The 27,506-nt window shown below is 43.4% G+C and overlaps 2 protein-coding genes across 11 annotated transcripts in view; one reads left to right on the top strand and one right to left on the bottom strand.

The window, feature by feature from the left end:
* The window catches only part of LOC118372408 (rho GTPase-activating protein 21-like), a 108,375-nt gene extending 93,165 nt beyond the window's left edge, over positions 1-15,210 (top strand). For 4 of the 6 annotated variants that reach the window (XM_035758307.2, XM_035758297.2, XM_035758272.2 and 1 more), the window contains 17 exons: positions 1,612-1,758; positions 1,978-2,071; positions 4,543-4,576; positions 5,603-5,725; positions 6,181-6,480; positions 6,966-7,030; positions 7,152-7,300; positions 7,480-7,622; positions 7,815-7,973; positions 8,151-8,229; positions 8,556-8,629; positions 8,710-8,799; positions 8,922-9,047; positions 9,174-9,215; positions 9,338-9,479; positions 11,635-11,666; positions 12,335-15,210. In XM_035758307.2, coding sequence (XP_035614200.1) covers positions 1,612-1,758; positions 1,978-2,071; positions 4,543-4,576; positions 5,603-5,725; positions 6,181-6,480; positions 6,966-7,030; positions 7,152-7,300; positions 7,480-7,622; positions 7,815-7,973; positions 8,151-8,229; positions 8,556-8,629; positions 8,710-8,799; positions 8,922-9,047; positions 9,174-9,215; positions 9,338-9,479; positions 11,635-11,666; positions 12,335-14,014 — 3,479 coding nt within the window. In that variant the 3' untranslated portion in view covers positions 14,015-15,210. The remainder of the gene's footprint in view (positions 1-1,611; positions 1,759-1,977; positions 2,072-4,542; positions 4,577-5,602; positions 5,726-6,180; positions 6,481-6,965; positions 7,031-7,151; positions 7,301-7,479; positions 7,623-7,814; positions 7,974-8,150; positions 8,230-8,555; positions 8,630-8,709; positions 8,800-8,921; positions 9,048-9,173; positions 9,216-9,337; positions 9,480-11,634; positions 11,667-12,334) is intronic. The other 2 variants (XM_035758288.2, XM_035758317.2) reach the window with 1 other exon arrangement.
* A 1,942-nt stretch (positions 15,211-17,152) lies between these two features.
* Positions 17,153-27,367, bottom strand: zgc:56231 (uncharacterized protein LOC406257 homolog). Of its 5 annotated transcripts, none has more exons than XM_035758347.2 (19): positions 26,129-27,367; positions 25,919-26,052; positions 25,405-25,515; positions 25,057-25,176; positions 24,776-24,914; positions 23,858-24,042; positions 23,664-23,751; positions 23,381-23,554; positions 23,144-23,255; positions 22,993-23,055; positions 20,443-20,589; positions 20,067-20,232; positions 19,549-19,725; positions 19,267-19,406; positions 18,826-18,991; positions 18,388-18,601; positions 18,180-18,280; positions 17,754-17,873; positions 17,153-17,649 (listed from the first exon to the last, which is right to left on the bottom strand). In XM_035758347.2, exons 1-19 carry the CDS (start codon positions 26,292-26,294, stop codon positions 17,416-17,418), a joined length of 2,757 nt encoding a protein of 918 aa, XP_035614240.1. In that variant the 5' UTR covers positions 26,295-27,367; the 3' UTR covers positions 17,153-17,415. The 5 variants fall into 5 exon arrangements, with proteins under 5 accessions (XP_035614240.1, XP_035614220.1, XP_035614259.1 ...); XM_035758327.2 differs by having other exon boundaries at positions 18,180-18,283; XM_035758366.2 differs by having other exon boundaries at positions 17,153-17,669; positions 18,180-18,283.
* Positions 27,368-27,506: the final 139 nt, after the last annotated feature.

Here is a 27,506-nt window from a genome sequence, read left to right on the forward strand (position 1 = left end):
CAGCCCACCTGTGTAGTGGTCGCATGCTATATTTAAGCAATAAGGCCCGTGGGGGTGGGGTATATGGTCAATATACCACGGCGAAAGGCTGTTACGCACAACGCAATGCGGAGTGCCTGGATACCGCCCTTAGCCGTGGTATATTGACCATATACCACAAACTCCCGAGGTGCCTTGTTGCTATTATAAACTAGTTACCAACGTAATTATAGCATTAAAAAGAAATGTTTTGCTATACCCGTGGTCTGATATACCATGACTTTGAGCCAATCAGCCTTCAGCTCGAACCACCCAGTTTATAATGTATAGTACTAGCTGAGCAACAATGTTTGCTCCATCACTCTCAGCCGTAATGCTCTGTTTTGGGTAGTCTTACATTTCGACAGCTGTTCCATTTTAAACTTGATGGCTTGAACTGACAACGCAAGGCGTTTCAAGTACATGTGTCGAACAACGCTGTTTGTTGCTGTTTTCACAAACACATGAAATAGGGAACATCTGTCCCAATTTGGCAGCCGTATCATGGGAACGATCTGTGAGGTTATGTTGGGGAATTTCACTGTAACAATCTCTGCAGCCGAAGAAACCGGTCAGATGTTTCATGTTAATGTGCGCTATTAAATGTGAAATGTTTTGCTTAGGCACACATAGGAATGTAAGCTTTCGCATTACTCAGGTTTATGTTTTATTTTCCTTCTAATAAAATATTTGGCTGACACATAAAATATTTGGCTGATTGTACTCTGGTTTGGGTTGAACCAGTTAAAAGAGAGTTATACAAGAATATTATACGGATGATACAGATACATCTGTGAAGCACTTTGTTTTTGACAGCAGGTAGAGTAGCGGTTAAGAGCATTGGGCCAGTAACGGAAAGGTCTTTGGTTCGAATGCCCAAACCAACTGAAGTGAAAAAATCTGTCTGTGCCCTTGAGCAAGGCTCTTAACCCTAAATCTGCCTCTGTCGCTCTGGATAAGAATGTCTGCTAAATGATGTAAATGTACAAATGCATTTTAATTAAATGCTTTTGGTAGTGATACATTTCTGTGTGCCCTGCTAGTATTCCTTGTGTCACCTGGTGCCTGGGACAGTTTGGCAAAGGCAGGGTTACTCACTGTTACTCGGTAACGTTATGACTTGCCTGGGTGTAGCCTGCACCTTGGTTATATCTGCTTACCTGATCAGACTGACAACGGTGATGAAACGGCAGCTCACTTTCCCTTCCTGTGTGTTTGTTGATTGTGGCAGGTGTGGGGACTGGGTTATCTCTAGTGGCCATGCTGGCCCCATGAATAAGCCCGGCTGTCTCTGAATGTGTCATGTTATCTCATAACCAGACTTGTGTTTAGCTGTGTATGCCTATATTTCGCCATCATGGCATTTGTGTTTTATTGCCGTCTGTAAATTAGCCTCAAACGGAGATAGCGTAGACTGGTTCAGAATGAGTTTCACTCAGTCCTGAGCACTAATACTTGACTGTCTTTGTGCCACAGTAGACTTAATTAGAGTGTTGTCAAGTATCAGACAGCCTACTTCTACCAGATTTATAATGTAGAACAGGAGTAGTGTCCCTCCTTGTTTAACTTTGGTTTTCCTCACTTCGTTTCCAGATGAGCCTTCCAGTCCAAGTATTGATCATGACACCAGTCACATTCCCGCTTCAGCTGTAATATCTGTTACTCCAATCGTCACCACCATACCACCCAGCCCTACCTCTCCATCTCCTCTTATTCGACGACAGCGGTCACATGACCACGGTAAGGTTACCCCCTTTTTTAACTAACTGTGCAGGTACTGTCAGCAACGATATGCATGCTTTAAGAATAGTGTGTTAGAATGAGTTGATGGCTGAATTTGAATACTTGATCCACAAACAAGCTTGGGACACCTACGGCCTTGAGCTAGGACATTCCTATTAAAAGTTTGTTCTTTGGCTTATTTCTTGTTTGATAATCATTTGGCTTTTATTTTGAAAGATTCTCTTCGACTCACAGCGATTGAATCGGATTCTGGTACCAAAACGGAGAGGTCCAAATCCTACGATGAAGGTCTGGATAACTACAGGGAAGGGTGAGTGTAATTTGGTCTGAAACGGTGGGCCAGTGCAATGTTATGTATAGTGTACACCCTTGTAACAAAATATATTGTGAAGAAAATAAAGGGAGATTTTTTTTTAAATGAAAAATGTTTTAATGTAATTGTCAACGATCTACACAAAATACTCTGTCAGTGCGAGAATAATTCTAACAATGGGTAAAAATGAATGAAAAATAAAACCCTAATATACCATTATTAGATTAGTATTCACCCACCTGAGTCAATACATGTTAGAATCACCTTTGGCAGCGAATACAGCTGTGAGTCTTCTTGGGTAAGTCTCATAAGAGCTTTGCACACCTGTATTGTGCAATATTTGCCCGTTTATTCTTTTCACAATTCTTCTGTTCGAGGTGTTGGGAATCATGACTAGACAGTTATATTCAAGTCTTGTCGTAGAATTTCAAGCAGATTTAAGTCAAAATTGTAACTTGGCCACTCAGGAACATTCACTGTCTTGGTAAGCAACTCCAGTGTTGATTTGGCTTTGTTGTAGGTTGTCTTGCTGAAAGGGGAATTCCTCTCGCAGTGTCTGGTGTAAAACAGACTGAAGCAGGTTGTCCTCTAGGATTTTGCCTGTGCTGAGCTCCATCCCATTTCTTTTCGTCTTGAAAACTCCCCAGTCTTTGCCTATGTCAAGCATAACCCATACCATGATGCAGTCACCACAATGCTTGAAAATAAGGAGGCATGTGTTGTGTGGGATTGCCCCAAACATAAGGCTTTGCATTTAGGCCAAAAAGTGTATTTCTTTGCCGAGCCACTACAATGTTGATGATCCTTCCTCAGTTTTCTCCCATCACAGCCTTTGAACTCAGTAGCTGTTTTAAAATCAACAATGGCTTCATAGTGACATCCCTAAGCAGTTTAATTCCTGTCCTGCAGCTCAGTTAAGGACAACTGCATCTTTGATGGGTCTGGGTGGTTTAATACATAATCCACAGCATAATTATTAACTTGACCATGCTTAAAGATATATTCAATCTACGATTTGTTGTTGTTACCCATCTACCAATCACTGCCCTTCTTTATGAGGCTTTCGAAAAGCTCCCTGGTCTTTGTAGTGGAATCTGTGCTTGAATTAGTACTTGACTGAGGGAACTTAAAGATGTTGTATGTATGAGGGACAGAGGAATGTTTCATGAACTGAAATAAAATATCCCAGTGTGGCATATCAAGAAGCTGATTAAACAGCGTGATCATTACACAGGTGTACCTTGTGCTGGATACAGTAAAAGGCCACTATTAGATGTGCAGTTTTGTCACACAACACAATGCCACAGATGTCTCAAACTTTGAGTGAGCATGCAATTGGCATGCTGACTGCAGGAATGTTTACCAGAGCTGTTGCCAGAGCATGTAATGTTAATTTCTCCACTATAAGCCGCATCTGTCGTTACAAAGAATTTGGTAGTACATCCAACTGGCCTCACAACCGTAGACCATGTGTATGGGGTTGTGTGGGCGAGCAGTTTGCTTATGTCAATGTTGTGAACAGAGTACCCCATGGTGGCGGTGGCGTTATGGTATTGGCGGGCATAAGCCACGGACAACAAATTTTATTGATGGCAATTTGAATGCACAGAGATACCGTGACAAGATCCTGAGGCCTTTGTCGTACCAATCGTCCACCGCCTCACCTCATGTTTCAGCATGATAATGCACGGCCCCATGTCGCAAGGATCTGTACACAATTCCTGGAATCTGAAAATGGTCTGCCTACTCACCAGATATGTCACCCATTGATCCTGTTTGGGATGCTCTGGATCGATGTGTACGACAGAGTGTTCCAGTTCCCCCCCAATATCCATAAACTTTGCACAGCCAATGAAAAGGAGTGGGACTACATTCCACAGGCCACAATCAACAGCCTGATCAACTCTATGTGAAGGAGATGTGTCGCGCTGCATGAGGCAAATGGTGGTCAAACCAGAAACTGGATGGTTTTCCGACCCACACCCCCACCTTTTTTTTAAGGTATCTGTGACCAACAGATGCATATCTGTATTTTCAGTCATGTGAAGTCCATAGCTTAGGGCCTAATGAATTTATTTCAATTGACTGATTTCCTTATATGAACTGTAATTCAGTAAAATCTTTCAAATATAACTTATGTGATTTGTTAAGCCGAAATGTACTTCTGAACAAATGTAGGCTTGCCTAAACAAAAGGGGTGAATAGTTATGCAAAGACTCTATTTTTGTTATAAAAAATTAATTAATTTTGAAAAAGAAATTGTAATTTTCTTCTCACTTTGACGCTATGGAGTATTTTGTGTAGGTCAATGACAAAAAATAGCAATTAAATCTATTTAAATCCCACTTTGAACGCAACAAAATGTGAAGGGGGTGTATAATTTCTATAGGCACTGTACATTTTAGTCAATTTCGTTAGACTAACTTGTGATTAATCTTTCTATTTTCATATTTCTATGTTCCTTGTAGGAGGCAAATACCTGGTCTAAAGGGCCTTAGGAAGGTGAGTCCAACCTCAACACAGTAATATCAATATTAGGTTACACTTGGATAGTCCAGATTTTCCATTTGTAGATGCTCTACAGTAGGTCATACTATGAACAACTGCTTGCTAAGGATACACTTGGGTTAAGAATAAGGGTTAGGGTTGGAGCTAGGGTTAGTAGATAGTTAGTTGAAATGTTACTGATAGTACATCTGTAGATGCTCTACAGACTATCCAGATAAAGTATTACCCAATATCAACCCACATAACAACAAACTGTAATGGGGAGTATGGACAAAACCCTCTGGTCACTTTCTACAGAAATGATGTGTCTACTGGCTATCAGACTCAACTGCATCATTATAGTTTGTTTTACCTGCGTATCCTGCCCAAAGGTTCACAGCCTGAAGATAAAGAGTCACTCCTCTGAACCGCTAGCATTGATGTTAGTCAGTAGCGGTTGTAAAATGGATAATGAGTGAGACTATAAAACCAAATGAGCTCTAAAGACCCAGCCTGGATGCCAACCTCGCTATTTCTGTCTGTCTGCTCACTGGAATGAAGCATAATGTCGGATTCTGGGGCCGTATAATAGAAGTCAGGCAAGGGTCATCCAATCGGCGAACTGTTCATTGGAGGGAGTCCACATGATCCGTCCTCATTATCCAACTTGCTGACTGGCCCCAGAGGCAGACTGACTGGCCCCAGAGGCAGACTGACTGGCCCCAGAGGCAGACTGACTGGCCCCAGAGGCAGACTGACTGGCCCCAGAGGCAGACTGACTGGCCCCAGAGGCAGACTGACTGGCCCCAGAGGCAGACTGACTGGCCCCAGAGGCAGACTGACTGGCCCCAGAGGCAGACTGACTGGCCCCAGAGGCAGACTGACTGGCCCCAGAGGCAGACTGACTGGCCCCAGAGGCAGACTGACTGGCCCCAGAGGCAGACTGACTAGCAGCTTACAAAGCCAAGCACTGTACACCATGTTGCAGTATTGTGTATGTATGAGATTGTAGAGGTAACTAATGTGTTTGTTGTGTTAAAGGCGACGGTGGACAGGTCTTCAGAAGATTCCGGATCCAGGAGAGATTCCTCATCAGATATCTTCAGTGACGCTTCCAAGGAGGGCATGCTCCACTTCCGACAGATCAACACGGACAAGAGTAAGGTGTGTGTACAGTGCTATCCACACTCCACACACAAATGGGTCAAGACAGTCAGTTATATCTGTGACATGGTTTAGAAAGAGTGGTGGGTAATCCTGTTCCTGATATTTAGTATAGTAATGTTGGTTTTTGTGTGCATTGCACTTGTCAGACCAGTTTGGCTTTGACCTAAATGTGTTCGAGATTCCTGACTCTGTCATGTCTTCCTTGATGAAATGACTCCTCCCTCTAGTGGGTTACACTGGACACGATGACAGCTCATACTTCCTTGGAGAACCATTTTAGATGAGATGCATCAAGGATGTGGAGACACTTAATTTGCAATGCCAGTGTCAAATTATAAGAGAGGACCATGTCTTTCTCAGTGCCTGTCTACCTCACTGCTGTTTTATGTGTTTCTCATACTTGTCGTTAAGTAATATCATTGTTTGTGCCTTTCCTCTCTCTCTCTCTGCAGCGTGTTGGTGGGGGAATGCGCCCCTGGAAACAGATGTACGCAGTGCTGCGAGGACACTTCCTCTGCCTATATAAGGACAAAAAGGAGGGACAGGCTCATGCCAACTCCCAGGTGGAGGACGAGCCACAGCCAATCAGCATCAAGGCCTGTCTGATTGACATCTCCTACAGCGACACGAAACGCAAGAACGTGCTGCGTCTGACCACGTCGGACTGTGAGTACCTGTTCCAGGCAGAGGACAGAGAAGATATGCTGGCCTGGATCAGAGTCATACAGGAGAACAGCAACCTGGACGAGGAGGTGAAACACACACACACCATACAGGAGATGAATTCCTATCAAGTTCTCCAGGATTGACAGAAATGTGTGGCAAAGTGAAATCAAACCCTTTCTGTGTTGGTAGAAAACACAAGATCAACCCCATGGATGGCCAATACTTCATTAATTACACAAATGTAGATCAAGTATACTTTGTCACTAACCCTCCCTTGATAAGGATCAGCTAACAGTAATTGGCTACAGGTCCTAGGTCACATAATACATACACATGACCTGTCCCTGGTCTACATTAAAATAGGCTAACTTTACCACCGGACTTACCTCCCCTCTATTAGAAGGGAAGGTCTTCTTTCCCCTCCATTTAAGACCACTATAGTACTATAGTATATTTCTTTGGCTTTACCTATGCCAACTGATAGAAGTGGGTTATGCAAAAGGGAGGGGAGTCATATTGCATCTGTTGAGTTAACATTGTCTGCTGTCTTCTGCCTTTTTTCTTGTTTTAGAACGCAGCCTTTACCAGCCGTGACCTCATCAGCCGAAAGATCAAGGAGTACAACACGTTGATGAGGTAAGCAGGGCGGACCACAGAGAGGGAGGAAGTCTCTGCAGTACAGAGGGAGATTGAGACCTGTGTGGACGGCTCCTATTGGACGTCAGACATCAAAACGTTTTGTTTGTGTATGACCCAGCCCGACAGGCAGTAAGAATGAACCGTCGCCCAAACCGTCACGCCAGTCGCTGAGCATCAGACAGACGCTACTAGGAGGGAAGGGGGAGACCAAATCTCTGAGTCCACACTTACCCAAAGCAGAGCAGGAGAGGAAAAACATGCACAAAGGTAAGAGCCAGAGGATTCAAATGTTCGCTTAGCTCTCAACTCATTTACTTGAGTATTGTGAAGGTCTGGTTTGATTTTGAGAGTGGCTTTGAATATTCCATTGTTTTTTGCTCCATATATACAGTGTGTGTTGGTGCTCGTGTGAGACTCTCCTCATGTTTTGTGTGTTAACCCTTCAGACGACACCAGTCCACCCAAGGACAAGGGGACGTGGAGGAAAGGTATCCCAGGGCTGATGAGGAAGCCCTTTGAGAGGAAGCCTTCTCCAGGCATCACTTTCGGGGTGAGGCTGGACGACTGCCCCCCTGCTGTCACCAACAGGGTGAGATTCAACTCACACCTACACTACGTATTCTCTCCATCTCCTCTTTTTGTTCATTGTTTCATTCATGTTTATTGGAATGGTTTATAAGGAAGTTCCTTCTCAACACTGTCACACACCTTTCTGAGGGTGCTGCCATGGTAATTGATGAGTGTGTGTGTGTGTGTGTGTGTGTGTGTGTGTGTGGTGTAGTTTGTTCCCCTCATTGTGGAGGTGTGCTGTAACCTAGTGGAGGAGAGGGGGCTGGAGTACACAGGGATCTACAGAGTCCCAGGGAACAACGCAGCCATCTCCAACATGCAGGAGGAGCTCAACAACAAAGGCATGAACGACATTGACATCCAGGATGACGTGAGTGACTCAACCCAGCACATGATGCCACTTTCACTCCCTCTCTCTAGTTGTCTTTGGCCCATCCTCTTTCTTTATGTAGGCTCTCTTTTTGTCACTCCTCTCTTCCCTCAGCTTTTCCATCTTTTCTTATCTCGTCTAAAGTCCATTTCCTTTTTTTTTACCTGCCTTTGACAGAAATGGAGGGATCTGAATGTGATCAGCAGTTTACTTAAATCCTTTTTCCGGAAACTTCCAGAGCCTTTGTTCACCAACGGTAAGAATATTCAAGTAGTCCCACCAATAGCCTATTAGGAACAGCCTTCCATTAAGGGAGTGTTTCCCAAACTTGGTCCTGGGGACCCCAAGGGTCTTTACACAGCTGATTCAAATAATGAACTCATCAAGCTTTGATTATTTGAATCAGCTGTGTAGTGCACCCCTTGGGGTCCCCAGGACTGATTAAGGGGTCACTATGCCACCTAGTGGCTGAGTGTGAAACCTACACTTAATTACATTCTGTTTAGTGTTCACTTTCATAACACCAAAACCCTTTGTCGTCTTCTGTAAAAAAACAATATCCGTTAAATTTATGCCCTGTAGAGAAGTATGCGGACTTCATAGAGGCCAACAGGACAGTGGACCCAGTGGAAAGACTGAAATTGTTGAAGAGGATGGTGGGTTCATGTGACATTCATTGTGCATTTAACTGACATTATTGCATGGTGACTTATACTTAACCTACTTCTCACTGCAGCTTCACGAGTTGCCAGATCATCACTATGAGACCCTCAAGTTCCTCTCGGCTCATCTGAAAACAGTGGCTGACAACTCTGATAAAAATAAGGTATTGTAAATTTCCATCTTGAATAGTGGCTGGCAGTCCTCACTTTCAACTTAGAGAACCTGTGATGTAGTGAGGGTATGTGTAAAGCGTGCGTGTGTGTTCCTAACTATCCTGTGTGTTAGATGGAACCTAGGAACCTGGCCATCGTGTTTGGTCCCACTCTGGTGCGCACTTCAGAGGACAACATGACCCACATGGTCACCCACATGCCCGACCAGTACAAGATCGTGGAGACTCTCATTCAGCATGTGAGTCCCACTTAACACCTTAATTGCAGACACAAGTGGACTGTTTGTGCATAATCTGCATATCAAACCAAAAAGTGATTGTGAATCCCCTAAAGATAAAGCTCCCTTTCCTTTGCTCCCTTCTAGTACAACTGGTTTTTCACAGAGGAAGGCAATGGGGAGCCAGTGGTGGGTACAGGCACATTGCTGCCCTCAATGCGACTTCTGTTATTCCTGCCCTAATTGCTATGATTATTTTTTTAAATTAAACTTGTAGAGTGTTCACCCTGTTGCCTGACTGTTCGTTTCAGACAATGTCCCGATATGAGAATGCGGTGGAGTCTCAGCCTGTGCCCAACATCGACCACCTGCTCAACAACATCGGCCGCACGGCCTCTACGCAGGGGGAAGTCTCAGGTAACGTGTTCCCTGGACCAGACCGACTCTGTGGTGGTGGGTCAACCTTTTACTACTTTTCCCTGTTAACCACTGTGTCTGTCGCTGGTGAGACCAATGTCTTTTAGTCTAGGAGCGTGCGAGGTTCAGCGTAATTGTCTGGTGTCGAGTGTTCATGGATAGTGCTGCTTTCTTCCTAAGATATCCTTCTTTGCCTCATTTGCTGTACCATAAGAGCGAAATGTCCATGCCTCGTCATGACTCAAAAAGACTGTTGGTTTGCGAGGGCAAATTATTCTTGACTCTTTTCCATGACGCAAAGGAGAAGGGGCAAAATAATTTTTCCGATCTGTACATTTTGCTTTCTTTTAGATTTTCCTTCCTTGGTTTCCAATTTTAAGCAACATTTATTTGCCTCAAAATGAGGTTCTTTAACTTTCTTTTACAATCCCTCCATCTTTAGTGTTTTTATTCAAACTCCACTGGGCTGTCGGTTTTTCCTCTCCTCCTGTTATTAATCCTGCCTACTGTTACACTAACACGGCATGTTCTCTCCCAAAGACTACACGAGAAAAAAAAGCAACAGGTGAACTCTGATCCCTCTGTCTCTAGTGCCGCTCTGTCGGGTGTCCTAAAGGATTTCCCAGCATTCACACATACTGATCTTGACACAGGCCAGGTGGGAGGAGTCTATCACACCATGATGTCACTGATGGCCTCTCTAATGTCCGTGATGGACAGCTGGAACTGTAGGAAGAAGGAGGATTGTTGCCCCCAGTGTAGCTGTCTGGTCTGCAGAAACCCTCGTTTCTTGTAAGCTCGAGAAAACCGTCGTAAGAAAAACATGATGAAACCGTTTGACAAAGAAAATGTGAAAGGGAAGCAGAGCAGCGGCCATATGGTACTGGACATCCGGTGGTGTCCGTTTTGTATCTTGAGTATACCTAACACAGACCGGTGATACTGTCTGAAAGGCTCTCCACTGTCTCTCCTCACTGTCTCGCAAGCTTCTCGCAACAGGAGAGATAGCATGGTATGGTCCCCAGGTTTCTACCTACCCAGTCAATGTGCACTTGCATACTGTGCCACCATCTGTTTTCAAGGGGTGTGTAGGGGGGCTTGGCTATGTAAAAAAAAAAGTATAGTCAGTCAAAGATCAATACAAGATCAACTAGGCAGCATTGGATAAATCTTTTCCTCGCTGGCATTCTTTTTCATGTAGTGTCCTCTCTGTTCATAGCTAGCCCCTCTGTGACCCCCCTCTCATGTCTTAGCCTCATGGTTCATTCCATGGTTGTCTTCACTGTTGTCATGGCAATATATGCCGCCGTACTTTTCATTCAGTCCATCCCCCTCTCGGCTCAACTAGACTGAATATACTCTCTTTTTGTTAGCCTCTAACTGAAGCCATAAGACTTTTCACACATCATTACACTACTCTTTCTTAGAACCATAATCCTATTTGTTTGAGTCAATAGTTATTATGGTAATACAAGAGTAAATACATGTTAAAGTCTCCTCAATGAAGTAACATTCATGACTAGTCAGATGTGCTAGGTTTGTCATTTGACCATCAATTCAGGCAAAAACAAGAGATTGTGCTAGAGCTCTTTTGATCAGTAATTGGAGGCTTTGGTTTGCTATATAGCGTAGACCATACAGAGGGAATCCATTGACTTCCTACATTGCATATTACATATTTCATTGTCTCATTGGCCTGCTGTTGTGAAATGCACCTTGGATATTTTTTGCCATTACCACAGTTTCACTCAGTATCCTGATATATTTGGGTATTATTGTTTTAGAAATGTAAGGACTTACTTGACCCCAGCATCTTCTGTGCTCATTGCTACTTATCTTTTATCCAGAATGACTTTCAGTTTTGCATGTACTGAGGTTTCTGTTTCCATGAAATAACACCCCACCCGGGTGGATGTGGATCTGAGTGTAACATAGTGCTCACTGCATGGCTTACCGCCTCATGTTTCTGTCATCCTTCTGTCCACTTACCTGCCAGGTTCTCGACATCAAGCACAGTGTCTTATCTGTGTTTACTATCCTCGTCATGATTCTCTCTGTTTCTTCTCTCTCTCACTGGCTTTTTCATATTGCACTCTCGTGGATGTTGTCTTGTCTGGTTGTCCCACATATTGTTTTGAATAATTGATGGATAATCTAACATGTTCCTCTCTCCTCTCCCTGTTTCTTACAGATTCACCCACTAGTGACTCTGCTAAATCGAAGGTGAGTGTGTGCCCAGTGTCTGCTCTCTCCAGCTTAATGTAGTGTAGGGAGGAAATAATTGGTTGGTGAGCAGAACAAAGGTCAGATCACCAGGCTAGATCAAAGCACTGATTCCCACATGTGTGACAGTAGGCCAGGTGGAGTTTCGTCTGTGAATACTGAACACTAACAAAACAAATAAGCAACCGTATAAACACAGCCTTTCATGTCAAATATCAAACTATGTTGGGTCCTAACTTCACAAGTCTGTCCGATCCTTTCTTGGACATTTGTCTTCAACAAAAGGATCACTCACACCATAGACAATGCAGGAACTGGTGCTTATCATTACTGCACTGCTGTCATCTGGCTGCTTCTCTCAGCTTTGACTCAGAACACATGAGTTCATGCAGAACATCCAGCTTCCCTTGCTGGGGCTGCTTTAGTGCGTTGCTGTTACTGCTTCTGTTGTTGCTGAAAGGCTTGCATGGTTCAGTTGTAGTTGTCCTCCTGTCACTAATGTTCCTACTCTCTGTCCACCCTTTTGGTTTGTGGCATTTTCAGAGGAACAGGTGCAGTACTGGTTGGCCAAGAACTCAGGCAGGGGTTAGAGGGTTTTTCTGTGTGTTGTTCTCGCAAGGGGGGTTTCTGTGGTACAAGTTCTGACTTGTTTCTCTCCCTCTCTATAGGGTTCCTGGGGGTCCGGGAAGGACCAGTGCAGCCGCGAGCACCTGGTCTCCTCGATCTTTGCTGCAGCCAACCGCAAAAGAAAGAAGCCCAAGGACAAGCCGCAGCTTAGCAGCTCTGATGATGACCTAGACTCAGTGTTCCCTAAGAAGGAGCTCCCTGGCCAGAAGCAGAATCACAGAGGCCTGGAGGTGGAGCAAGGGATCAGTGTCAGCCCTGAAGCAAAAGAGCAAGCAAAAACAGGAGAGGAGAATGGAAGAGGTATTGAGCTCACGCCCAAAGGCAAAAAGGAGCACAGGAACTCTTTCTTTTTAAGGGAAAAGCCCTTGTCAAGGCAGTCCTCACCTGCCCCCTCACTCAAAAACTCTGGCTCCCCCAGACTCAGTTACCACATAGCTCAGCTTGGAAAGCCCTCTTTTTCAGACACCCCGTCCCATCTGGATGAGCCCACTTCTGATCTGGGCACCATGAGCTCTGGGGCTTCCATGCCCAGGGCACGACCTAAGAAGTGGGTGTCAGGGGCTGCTGCTCCTGATCTATCGGTGGCTGGGGCTGGGGCGTCAGCTGGGGCAGAGGTGAGCTCCATCACCTCGGACTATTCCACCACCTCGTCCATCACCTTCCTGACTGCAGCAGACTCTAGCGCACTCAGTCCAGAGGTTCAGGGTGGGGACGAGGCAGATGACGAGCGCAGCGAGCTTATCAGTGAAGGCCGGCCCATGGAGACTGACAGCGAAAGCGACTTCCCTGTGTTTGCTACGGGGGGCGGCAATGTCCAAATCATGCCTGTCTTAGTGCCGAACCAGACTGGGCATGGGCCAGAAAAGCCTGATCCTGCAGCAGCTGACGGGAAGACGACTCCTAAACTGGAACCCCGTCGCCTCTTTCCCTCCCACAGGCTGATTGAGTGTGACACACTCTCCAGGAGGCGGTCTCTGCGACAGAAGACAGATAGCGAGTCATCAGTAGAGGGTGGGACTGGCAGCGGGGAACGTGTCGAGGGCAGGTCGGAGTCAACACGACTGTCTCGTGTCTTGGAGGTGATGAAGAAGGGGCAGTCTACCAGCAGCCTCAACTCTTCCTCCCGCAGTGAGTCGGAGCGCCCTCCCGAGCCTGCCTTGCGCCTCAATATCACAGAAAGGCTCAAGTTCCGTCTGCGCACATCTGCTGATGACATGTTTGGCGTGGGTTCCCAGAAGAGCCAGTCTTCCCCGGAGACGCGCAGCAAGAAGAAAAACATCCGTCGTAGGCACACCATGGGGGGCCAGCGGGACTTTGCAGAACTGGCCGTCATCAACGACTGGAGGGAGCAAGGCGGGGTGGACCAGGCGGCTGAGCTGTCAGCCATGGACCGCCTCAAGCCAAAGTGCTCCTCTCAGGACTTCTCCATTCGGGACTGGATCGCCCGCGAGCGCTGTCGGGCCGGAGTGTCAGAGTTCAGCATGGACAGCCCACCCAAAGTTGTCCCCGAGGGAAACAGGGCACAAGCCCAGGGTACCACTCCAGAGAGACCCTCTCCCTCTGGCTCCCCATGCCTTCAGCCCATGGTGGGGGAGCAAGTGAACGGAGGTGGGCCGCAAGGCAGAAACAAAGCCAGCCTCAACCTGGCGGCTGACGACGCGCACCCACACAAACTATCAGGAGCACAAGTTGTCCGCTCGCGATTCTATCAGTATCTATGAAACAGCAAGGGTGTGTTGAGTGTACGAGAGTGAGTGCATGAGAGAAAGAGAGAACGGGTTTACGTATGTATTTAGATACCTTAGCAAGGGTTACTGCACTTTTTTTTTTTTTTTTTTTTTACAAAATATATATTTTATATATCTACTGTACATATGTGTATAGGCTCATAAGAAATGTAACTGGAGTGAAGATAAGGTTTTTTCATGTGTAATCGCTTTAGTTGACTTGGTGTCTTATACTGGGACAGACATGAAAAAAAATTAACTTCCATCCTTGTGCTCAAACCCCAGTCATAGAAGAATGTGACAAGAACATTCATAGGTGGTTTTGTGTGATCGACAGCACACAAATCAATGGGACGTGAAAGCCTGGACTGTGGTGCATTAACTTGAGTATTACTAAGGAATACATATCTAATTCTACAAGAGGTAGATATTTTCAATGTATATTCTTAATTATGTTGACTAACACAGTTGCTTGTTAGAAATAGTTTTTCATCTGTATGCTCATATTTCCGAGGGCTGCTTTCTGTGCTGTGTACTGTGGGAAGTTATTTTTTACAGTGCATCATAGCAGACAGATATTTGCTTGAGGGACAGAATTATAGTTGTTTTTATCAAATAAGTCTAATGTAGTGCAATGTATGATAGATGCTTGGTACAGTTGCTAAACTGAACCCTCTGTACAATTCAAGTCCACATTTTTTCAAATCTTTAGTAATGTTTGATTCTTCATTAAAGAAAAAGTGCCTCTTGAATTGATTTCTGTGAATAGATTGGGTGCCATGTTTTATTCCACACTTGTAAACACAATATTTTGTTTAATTACTTAATTGTATCACAGATACACTATTTTACTGTTTTAAAAATGTAACATCGTGCAAAAATCCAAGCTTCCATTTCCAAGGCATTCCAGTCTTGTTTTTTTGGGTCATCGCTTTTTTTATTCGCTACATGTGAATTTTAAATATTAAGTTCATAATTCAATGTATATATTTCATGTATATATATATTTTTCTTTGTATTTTTCAAGTGCAGTAAAAAAAAGCATGGTTACGTATGGAGAAATGTTCATCTCTGAGAACTGCATGAAACAATGCTTCCTGGACAGTGAATATCTTGCCTGTGTGCAGCAAAACAAGGGTGCAACACCCTCAAGAAACACTGGAAATAAATCATCTTTATTTTAATCTGTTTGTCCTGTCCAGGTTGTTTTTCTTGAGGCTTAGTTTTCCTGATTTGCAAAGGAGAGCCAATGGAGCACTATCCATGTGCAACCTTTAATGTTTAGTTGAGATCAGTTGATTTGGGCTAATTTAATCTGTGGCGCTGAAGAGCTGTGCTACAGCGCAATATAAATTTAAAGGAAATGTTCCTGTGTTCGTGGCAACTGCATTCACAGTATGTCGGCTCAATCAGAAATAACCTTTGAGTTTAGATCTCGCTACAGCGCTATGGGTTGAATCGAGCCATTAAATGGTCCACTGATATAGATGGTGAAAAGTGAAGTGCTGGCTAATATGATTTGTTTGGGGGAGCTTCGCTGATAATTCTAATATTGCAAGTGATGAAAAGTAGTATGAGCCTTGAGCTTGCTACTAAAGGAGCATAAGTGGTAATTATCAGCTGTGTGTCATCAGTATTGCAGTCCAACCTCAACCACCAGAAAGCAGGCACTGCACAGATGGGGCTCTACCAGATCATTTGCCCTTCCAGTCTCTGGTTTTTATAAAGTATTCACACCCTTTTGACTTTTTCCACACTGTGTTACAGCCTGAATTTAAAATGTATTAAATGGAGATTTCTTTGTTACTGGCCTGCACACAGTGGAATTGTTTGACATTTTTACAAATGAAAAGCTGAAGTGTCTTGAGTCAATAAGTATTCTATCCCTTTGTCATGTCAAGCCTAAGTAAGCAAATTTTTACTCAAGTCACATGGAATCACTGTGCAACAATGGTCATTCAAAAATCATGTTGAGTACAGAGACATCTGTACGGTCCCTCAGTTGGGCAGTGAATTTCAAACAGACCAGGGAGGTATGCCAATGCCTCGAAGAAGGGCAATAAAAATAAAAAGCAGACATTGAATATACCTTTGAGTATGGTGGTGATTAATTACTTTGAATGGTGACCTTCCTAACTCAGTTGCCAGATATGGAAACCACAACAGTTGTATTAAATGTTTTCACTGTCATTATGGGGTATTGGTTGTAGATGGGTGAGAAAACATTTAATACATTGTCAATTCGGGATGTAAATACTTTAAAGGCACTGTATGGGGTAAATGCCCCTCCTGTAATTCTCAGTCACTTTATTTTTATACTTTCCCTGGATGCCACCTCTTGCTCATCTAAATCTACTTTCATTCCAACAAAATTAGAGGTTCATATCTAATGAAGTCAGAGCTATAAACTTATACAGTACGAGTCAAAAGTTTACACCTCCCATTCCAGGGTTTATTTCATTACGTTGTAGAATAGCAAAGACAAACTATGGAATCAAGTAGTTAACCCCCCCAAAAAAAGTTAGACACCCTTTGCTCACTTTTGGCATTTGAGGTAGTCACCTGGAATGCATTTCAATTAACAGGAGTGCTTTAAGTTAATTTGTGGAATTTCTTTGATAGAAGTCCCCTTGTCCGAGAGATGCCAGCCTACACAAAACATTAAGTGTTTCTAAAAAAAAAAACTGGAACCATCCCCCTGTTTGATAGTTATATCCATACAGACTAGCTGTGTGGCTCTATTTTGACTGGAATTGTGTTGGTCATTAAGGTGCAGCATTTCAGTTCAAAGTAGTTGTGCAAAATACTTCACTCATTAGATTGTGCTGCCCCCCTTTGTAATTGCTCAACGAGTCTTGAAAAAATAAAATTGGGGTACCTGTTAAGTTTAAGCACAAAGGTCTGTGCAAGGCCCTGGACCAAAGGTACGGGATGAAGAGAACTTGTGACTAAAAACCATTTGTATGGCACCTGAATGTCAACGTGATGTCCAGTTTTCACCACTGACAAAACAACTTCCAACATAGCAAAAGAGCTGCAATGTACATTCCTTGAGAAGTTAAAATTACACTTGAAAGCCATGTAAAAATAGTCATATTCTTTCAGATATGGTCTCCCAATGAAACGATCATGAATAGTCAGTAGAATTTTATTTAAGAGTTTGAAAAAAAAAAATGAAAAAACAGAACTAAGGGCTCTATTCAATCCACATCGCTGAAGTTCAGCATTAAATTGTGATTGAAATGGAAATGTTCCCAAATTGCAGAGACCGCACTCACCATAAACGCTGCATGTCAAAGCAATTGGAAATTAATTTATTTCACACAATCTGTAACTTCAGCAATAGTGTTTGAATAGAGCCCTAAACATTTTTAAAACGTGGGGGAGGACGGTAGTTAGTGGAAGGGCCTTTTCAGCAAGGGTGTGGTCCGGACAGATTTCCTCAGTGTCCTGGCAATGGTGCTTGTTCGTGGCGACGTCACAGATTCCCTAATGTTGGCCATGAAACCCCGCTTGGGCTTGGACTGGACAGGGGACTTCTGGGATAGCTTGGCCAGCTCTTCTTTTAACAATGCCAGTTCTTTGTCCTTCTCCAGATTGCCCTTACCTATACTCTCCAGATCCTGTGCCTGAAGACAGAGAGATGACACTGCACATCAGGTTTTCCTAAGTGAACACTGACAAACTAGGCTTAATTTGTACACACACACACACAGGTTCGTGTAGTCTTTACCTGGTCGGCTAGCTTCTTATGTAAAGTTTCTATTTCTACCGTTTTGTCAAAGAAGCGCTCTCCGGCCTCATGTAGTGCATCATTCAGAACAGAAATCCTTTTTTGCAAAGACACAATCAGCTGGAAATAAACAAGAGACATGCGGTAAGGTAGCCTAGTGGTTAGAGCGTTGGACTAGTATCCGGAAGGTTGCAAGTTCAAATCCGAGCTGACAAGGTACAAATCTGTCGTTCTGCCCCTGAACAGGTAGTTAACCCACAGTTCCTAGGCAGTCATTGAAAATAAGAATTTGTTATTAACTGACTTGCCTAGTTTAAAAAAATGCCAGGTTTGAGTTCCAACACTTGCATTTCAAAATGCATTTACACCCCTTTCCCTTATAGAAACACCGACTAAAAGTTATGCCTTCAGGCTAGGTTTCCTTACCTCTTTCTGCTCACCGAGTTTCTCCATCGCACTCTCTTTCAAAAGGAGTTTGTGTTGCTCTGAGTCTTTGGAAACAGCTGTGAGGACATCCCCTGCTGAGACTTCTGAAATCAATATAAAGGAATGGCTAATTATTAATGTAGGCTTATTGTGCACAGTTATTTGTAGTTTAAGGTATAGAATAGGCTTACTGTACAATCAGATTTACCGTTTGTTAATGAAATAGAATCAACACCGAGGGAGATGGTGTACTGGCCCGTTAACCCTTCCTGCATAGCTACAGGTGGTGGTTGTGAGATGCTCCGTGTCTGGCTGGAGTTCTCTCTGGTTGGAACCATAGATGAACTCACTGTGGAACCTGACAGCTTGTGCTCCATCTTAGACAGCTTCCGTTCCATCTCAGACAGCTTCTGTTCTAGTGCCTATAGGGGTTATGAGTCCTTATTTACCAAAACTTTACAACAACTAGGTTTTTTACTTCCCAGGGGAAATAAACCATACAGAACGATTTCCACTCAGCGGGAAAATTCAAACGGGCGCAAACACTCGGCAGATCTGACCCTGAATTGACAGAATTCATATCTGACAATTTGATCAGGTGGTTGTGGCAGGACCTTGTCGATCACCTAAAGTGAGTGTCTAGTACCTCTACTTTCTCCTGCTCAGCGATGAACTCCTCAAGGGGTACGTAATCATCCTCTATGCGCTCCAGGGCCCTCTGGTAGGCATGGTCCTTTAGGGCATCCTTGTACATCTCAAATGTGTTCTCCAGCTTCTCCTGGTAGCTCTCCTTCAGCTCAGCCACCTGACGACTAGAGAAACATTTACACCGTCCTTTTAGAAGATAATTTGGAGGACAGTTCATGGGTGTGGACAAATGCACAAACAGTGGAATTGTACAATTATGTGAAAACTACACAAAATGCTAGTTATAAGATCTTAAATGAATTGCATACTATATGGCGCAGGAATGCACCCCATCCACCAGCAATGTGTAGCACTGCCATGGGTATTGCATAAGAACACTAATATAGCGGAAAGGGGGAAGGTGTGATTGTGCCCCGTGTAAAGCTCAGGGAACACTCACTTCCTGAGTTCTTCGCTCTCCATGAGTTGCTGCAGCATGGCGTCTCCCATCTCCTTGCGGATGTCAATCTCCTGGACCAAGTTCTTCCGTCGCTCAGCCAGGAGCTTGGCCCTGAGATTCTCGATCACATTCATGAGATCCTAGAAGAGAGCAGCAGTTCATAAAGTAAATCAGACACCATTGATTCTGTAAATTAACATATTGCATCCATCCCTATGAAATAAAATCAGAAAATCGCAGAACACTGGCAAAATCTTTAAGACCGTTTTGGATGGAAAATACCTCCTGGGGTAAAATGGACATGTCTGCTTCATCCTCGTCCAGCAGCTCTTCTTCAGACAGGTAGTTCTCTAGAGCCTGGTCATCGATGACCCCGTTCTTCAGTAGAGGCTTCCCATCGCGCCCCACCAGCCGCGGGGTCAGAGACTCTAGACACTTTGTTGGGATCAGCTGGACCACCTAGGACAACAAAGGTGATTAGTACCCATAGGGCTCTGGCCAAACAGTGCACTATATAGGGAATAGGGTGCCATTTATAACACTTCCAGTACAGGGTGTCGTACTCGTCGTACTCGTTTACTCCCCCTACCATAATTCTCACACTAATCCTTATCAATGCGGGAGGGTGAACAAGTACACTTTGTGGCTAGACATTTCAACAAATGGAATTTGACCATGACACCTATAAGGTGATTAAGGGCATTGCAACTGAACACTACATTTTTCAACCCGTGAGAAATTCAGAGTCAACTCTAAACCGAGATGGAGTAGAATGTGGACAGGGTGGGCGAGAGACCAACCTGCTTAGCGATGGCAGAAAACTTCATGACATGGAGAGTTTCGTCATATGTGGAAGCACATTGATTGATGTTCACAATCATGGAGGCTCGGCCCTTCCCACAGAAGATGGACTGGAAGAGACGGGTCAGTTTGCTCTCCCTGAAGGGAATATAGCTGTTCTTCATCCTGATAGAGGGGAGGAAAGGATGACAACTCGAGTTTATCAAATATCAGCTTTCCAATCAGTTTCATTCAGGGTTTGAAAACATGCATTTTTAATTTACCTGACAAAATCAGGTTTGTGTGCAGCATTTGGTCAAATTTGTCGAGGTGGTTTTGTAGCAGTGGTTTAATAAGTCATTCTGGTAATCAATGGCAGTACTACTTGTCCTGTACCTGTCACTCTGATTGCTGCGCAGGGCAGCGATGCATTTCCCCAGGATGAGCAGAGAGTTGTTGATGTTACCCGCTTCCTTCAGCCTCTCCCCAAACGTCTTCGTTTTTCCGCATCTTTCCGAGCCAGCCAGGTCACACAGAGAGAGTCTGGGGTGGAAAAAGAAAATAAATCACATCGAGTAGGAGATGTTGTAAGGATGGGGTGGTGTCACATGGCTCTATGGTCATGCAGCTTATTCAGACTTGGGACAAAGCGTGGAGTCTTGAACAAGTTGCAGCACAGCATTGTAATTCATCGTAAAAACTGTTGTGAATTTACTCAAATAATGACGCTGACAAATGAAGGATTTAACGGAAGAGTCTATTTCTGGTAACTGCAGTTAAGTGAACAAACCATTGGTTGGATTGTGTTTAAGCACGTAGAGAAACAAGCATTGCTTGCCAGTGTTGGATTCCAGCTTGAAACACACGTATTCATGTTACCATATTAAAACATTGATTACTTTAAAATATGTATGTGAAGTTAAATCAGTTGAGCCTATGGAGGCAGCCAAAGGGCAACAGTCTGCTTGTAGTCACTGATACGGTAGGAGAGACATGGATTAGGGAGGAGTGAGGAATTCAGCTCAAGGTCAGGTCAGATGACGTGAGAAGGAACATAGCAGATACACACATGCCCACAAATTCTAGTAGGAGGCGGGGCCAAGACTACACTTGTGAGAGGAACCACTGATGTTTCTGAGTAGCAACAGATCTGTTGGCTAGCTAGCTGTGCACGGAGGCGACTCCTAGTAGGAAGTTATACATACAGTGCCTTGCGAAAGTATTCGGCCCCCCTGAGCTTTGCGACCTTTTGCCACATTTCAGGCTTCAAACATAAAGATATAAAACTGTATTTTTTGTGAAGAATCAACAACAAGTGGGACACAATCATGAAGTGGAACGACATTTATTGGATATTTCAAACTTTTTTAACAAATAAATAACTGAAAAATTGTGCATGCAAAATTATTCAGCCCCTTTACTTTCAGTGCAGCAAACTCTCCAGAAGTTCAATGAGGATCTCTGAATGATCCAATGTTGACCTAAATGACTAATGATGATAAATACAATCCCACCTGTGTGTAATCAAGTCTCCGTATAAATGCACCTGCACTGTGATAGTCTCAGAGGTCCGTTAAAAGCGCAGAGAGCATCATGAAGAACAAGGAACACACCAGGCAGGTCCGAGATACTGTTGTGAAGATGTTTAAAGCCGGATTTGGATACAAAAAGATTTCCCAAGCTTTAAACATTGAAATGGAAGGAGTATCAGACCACTGCAAATCTACCAAGACCTGGCCGTCCCTCTAAACTTTCAGCTCATACAAGGAGAAGACTGATCAGAAATGCAGCCAAGAGGCCCATGATCACTCTGGATGAACTGCAGAGATCTACAGTAATATATAATATAATAATAATAATAATAATATAATAATATATATATAATAATATATAATAATAATATCTACAGCTGAGGTGGGAGACTGTCCATAGGACAACAATCAGTTGTATATTACACAAATCTGGCCTTTATGGAAGAGTGGCAAGAAGAAAGCCATTTCTTAAAGATATCCATAAAAAGTGTCATTTAAAGTTTGCCACAAGCCACCTGGGAGACACACCAAACATGTGGAAGAAGGTGCTCTGGTCAGATGAAAACAAAATTGAATCTTTTTGGCAACAATGCTATACGTTATGTTTGGCGTAAAAGCAACACAGCTCATCACCCTGAACACACCATCCCCAGTGGCAGCATCATGGTTTGGGCCTGCTTTTCTTCAGCAGGGACAGGGAAGATGGTTAAAATTGATGGGAAGATGGATGGAGCCAAATACAGGACCATTCTGGAAGAAAACCCGATGGAGTCTGCAAAAGACCTGAGACTGAGATTTGTCTTCCAACAAGACAATGATCCAAAACATAAAGCAAAATCTACAATGGAATGGTTCAAAAATAAACATATCCAGGTGTTAGAATGGCCAAGTCAAAGTCCAGACCTGAATCCAATCAAGAATCTGTGGAAAGAACTGAAAACTGCTGTTCAAATGCTCTCCATCCAACCTCACTGAGCTCGAGCTGTTTTGCAAGGAGGAATGGGAAAAAAATTCAGTCTCGATGTGCAAAACTGATAGAGACATACCCCAAGCGACTTACAGCTGTAATCGGTGCAAAAGGTGGCGCTACAAAGTATTAACTTAAGGGGGCTGAATAATTTTGTACGCCCAATTTTTCAGTTTTTGATTTGTTAAAAAAGTTTGAAATATCCAATAAATGTCGTTCCAATTCATGATTGTGTCCCACTTGTTGATTCTTCACAAAAAAATACAGTTTTATATCTTTATGTTTGAAAAGTTCAAGGGGGCCGAATACTTTCGCAAGGCACTGTATATGTGCTTGTGGAAACATTTCTTTGCAGTCGTTTGACCCAGTGGGTGAATAAACTTGATTTGAGTTTACTCCGTTTAGAACCTAACACCAGGTAGAATATGAATGAAAGTTAATACTCACTCTGACATCGTCTGAACCTCAGTTCCATCAATTCTCAGTAATTTGATGGTAAATATGCTGTGGCTGTGACCAGGGGAAAAACGTAAATATGACAATTATTTTATGCATCTCAGCAATCCAAAGAGTATAAATCAAATGTGACTGAACATGCCTTCTGCTTGATGAATGGTTCATCTTAGTGGAAGCAGCACTTCGGTTTTTATTTCCAACTCTGAGAATTTTGCATGCCTCCTCAGAGTTGTGAACATTGATCCACTTTAGATCTGAAAAGGGAAAAATAGGATTAAGTCCATTTCAATACTACATGAGCAAAGCATGAAACAGAAGGGAACTTGTGGGCACTTTGTTTCAATGGGCACATCATCCCACTGCCTCCCTACACACACACCTCTGACATACGAGTTTCCCGCGCTGTCCTCACACACACGGAGGGCTGTGCGTCTCTGTGTCTTGGAGGTGAGTGACGCCTGCAGCAGGTCATATACACTCTCGTTGTAGATCTCGTAGAAGGACACCCACAGGGCGAACTGGCTGCGGTCCCCAGACACAGCCACAAACTCAACTAGGATGCAGAGAACCACAAATGATCCCGTTATGGCATTTCTATCAATAGCCAGTCCAGAATCCAGATGTTTGACTTGAACAGAGATGGGCTTACAGATGTGATGTACCTGTGTTATCGTAGGAGACTGAGAAAGAGAGGCTTCCAGTAGAGGAAGAGTGGGATGAAACTCCACTGACACGTGGGGGTTCATTTTCCTATGTGGGGGTTAAGAGATCAGGGTAACAAATAAAACCGTAAGACAACAACTTCACATGACCCACCAACTAATTAGGCTACTCCACATTATGTGTCCGTGTTCACCTCTTTGAGTAGAGCAAATATAGCTGCTTTGGTGTTTCGTTCCTGTTGGACCTGGTCAGGCCCTAGGTACTGAGCGTCACTACCAAGGTACGGCTTCAGATCCATGTTCTCATACTGTCTCCCTTTGATGTGTCTGAAGATGACATCCAACGCCTGGGGGAGAATACCAGGGTCTTTCTGGGATCCTGCAACATAGCAACAAAAAAATACAGAAAGTCTGTCCCTTGCAGCCACTCCTTCATTGACTAGTATCAGTCACAGCCAGCTGCATAGGTTTCAACCAAAGTGTAGAAACCCTGGATGACCGAGAGGGGGCGATGTATTGAAGCCACTGCACAGCCATTGTGGTACTCCATTGTAAAGAGTTTTGTAAGTTATAGAAATGAATTTATTAATGTCTACAAGTCATTTGACAAGTATTTTCTATTACAGACACCTCAATGCATATTTTTAAATCACATTCATAAAAAAACACATTCATAAAAAAATAAATATTCCTTATCTTTTTGTGGAGTACTAATGCTATGGTCCCCACTACAAAAAAATACTAAGATACACAATTGTGCTTGAAACATTTAATTGAAATGCTGTAGAATCCCATTCATTCCTATGGAGGACTGCTTCTGAGTACCACCAGTATTGCATTGGGTGGCTTCAAAGCCTCCAATTGGCCAACACATAGAATAAACATCATTGGTTTCATCAGGTAAACTCAAGGATAAAGACATACAGTCTGTCAAATGGGATATGGGGCAAAAATTCTGTGTTAAGTGTGAGTCTCTCTCCCTTGTCCTCCAACATACCAAATGCAAGAAACAACCCCCCCCAACAAAGCAGATCCTTTCCAAACAGAAGTTGGGTGGCATAATTAGCAGGAAGATTACTATAAGCAGGGAGGTTACTTACTAGAGGACTTACCTTGAATTGTGTGAGTCTTGCCTGCATTGGTCACACCATAGCTGAAGACTAGAGCATTCTTCCCTTCCAGATAATCGAGAACTTGGCTTTTGATGGTGCCTTCGAAGAGATCTGCCTGCTTCGTCTCAGGCCCAAAGATCTGAGTGAAATTAAAACATGAGACCAAGAACATTACATTTTAGTCATTTAGGAGGCACTCATATCCAGAGCGACTTACAGTCAGGATCAGGAACCACCTAATTGTTCCTCAACAAGGCATTAATCACATACGTTAGCCAAACCTGAGAGAATGAGAATGTGTGTATCGCCTGGCCAACGCCCTTCTCACTGCTCTTCATGGTAGCAGAGCCTTTGGGCGCATGCAGCATTACGGTCCTGGCATTCTCAAGAACCACACAACCCTGCAGAGAGACAAGAAGATCGTGGGAGAGGTGTGGATCAGGGAAGATTGTTTACAGGACATTAGGAAACAGGACCTTCAAATAGTTTCTAAACTTTTAATAAAAACCCAGAGTCAAGACAATGATATATGGTACATTTGAAACCTGACCATATACTCTAAAATATTACTGTTTAGATTAGGATCAGCATTTTTTTTTTCTTCCCACAACGGCCCCATTGCCACATACCTGGTCCTCATTGCTGGAGATCTCATCCTTGGAAAAGGGCCTCACCCTTAAGTAGACCCTCAAATGCTGGTGTTTCTGCTGCTGCTGTTCTGCAGTGTCCAACACCTCACTCTGGCCAGGGGGAATAACATCCGTTAAGTCAATACAATCATGTGTTGCATCCTTAATAGAACCCTATTCTCTACAAAGTGGTCAAAAGTAGTGCACTATATAGGGAGCCATTCTACAAATTACTCAAACGGTCAGTCAATAGGCCATTGTAACATTATCAGAACTTCAACATTGCAGGCTCCCAAGTGGCGCAGCAATCTTTGACACTGCATCTCAGTGCAAGAGGCAGCACTACAGTCCCTGGTTCCAATCCAGGCCGTGATTGAGAGTCCCATAGGGTGGCACACCACCGTTATCCAGGTAGGCTGTCGTTGTTAATAAGAATTTGTTCTTAACTGATTTGCCTAATTAAAAAGTGACATGTAAAAAAAAAAAAAAAAGATTTTAAAAACCTTGGGTGTACCTGCGTAGAAGCAATAGAGGAGAGTTCTGAGAGCACATCTCGATGGGGATTACATGCATGGAGATCATTGCATGTAGATTCCATTGCATCAAGTACTGTGCCATCATGGGTCAAATCAATGATTGTTGTCATGTCTAAGCAAGAAACAGATGTTAAGGATTCAAACGTATGTGAGAACCAATAGTTTTGCTGTATTTCACGTTTACTTACGACCGGAGGAAGCCATAGTGTTGAATGAAATAGATTGCTTGCTAACGATTAAGGAAAAATGCTCTCCAACAAATGTTGATAAAAAAATAAAAGTATTGTATATGAACCTAAACACAAGACAACGTGCAGTCAGAATTTCCAATATCAGTAAGCAAAGAAACTCCATATAAGACCAAACAACTTCAAATTCAAACCAGTACTAAATTGAGAACAGGTGTAATCCTGGGTTAACCAATCACTTTTCAGAAGGTTTGCACAATCTCAAATTGGCCCCTACCTACTAGTCATAGGTCCATTCCCCAATTGGTGATGTCATTAGGCAAGCCAAAATTTCCATCCATTCAAACTTGCTGAGAAGGTTCTGTCTAGATTTGATTTCCAACCAGCGCTTGTATTTTTACACTTTGTGTTCATTCAATCAGATGTTGTACAATGTGACACATGAAAAAAACTGGATTTTGTCTGCACGGGGGCTTTAAAGGATTGGCTTGGTTTAAGCGAACCCAACGTAGCTGGCATATAAAATGCCTGAGCGGAATTCACACCCAGTTACCAGCAGAAAGGGAAACTAGATAGAGTTAGATGTATCCCTGAAAAACAGATGTATAATTAGTCAAAATCCATTGAGTTAGCATGGTACTAGATCCACCTTGCCCTCTGATAGGCTATGTAGAATGTCAGCCACACTAAACACCTATCCATGCCTTTCAGCCATCTTCATGTGTCAAGGGTGGGGGGGGCTTCAAATCCATAATTTCATTCACACTATATTGACTATACAAGGCATGCCTTGTCTACAGCATGGAGACTTCATCCAGCCACTATGTGGCACCCAGGTTAAACTAGTTCAAAATTCATTACTGGTTGGACAATAAGTACAGTTGAAAGCAACTGCCCAGCTGGCATACTAGCTTATTTTCACAACATGACACTTAGCTATTGAGATGTACTTGTATTCTTGATTCCTCTCCTTAAAATAAATTCCAGCTGTTCAGTTGAACAGACCTTGTATTGCAAAAATATTTTACTTATTACAGGTGGGAAAGGAAAACGATGACCAATAACCAACCCATTAAGGACTCCTCTTTCATCCGTGGTAGCCTTTCAAGGTTTACTAGCTTCCACAAACAAATTTGAGTAAACACCATAACCATTCAGTGGTCTTAAGTCTTCACAGTTGACAAAGATCCTGTACTACAAGCCCACACCAGGCTCAGCAAAGTTAGGAAAGACGATCTTAAGGGTTTCTAAAATAGTCCTATATCGACTGAGCCAATTTCATAGAATAAATTTACCAATAAAAGCATCACTCATGGGTAGTACCTGTAACCTCTACAGCATTTAATATCCCTCAACATTTAATGAGCCACAATATCCA

This window comes from Oncorhynchus keta, chromosome 4, assembly GCF_023373465.1.
Source record: "Oncorhynchus keta strain PuntledgeMale-10-30-2019 chromosome 4, Oket_V2, whole genome shotgun sequence".
Lineage (NCBI taxonomy): Eukaryota > Metazoa > Chordata > Actinopteri > Salmoniformes > Salmonidae > Oncorhynchus > Oncorhynchus keta.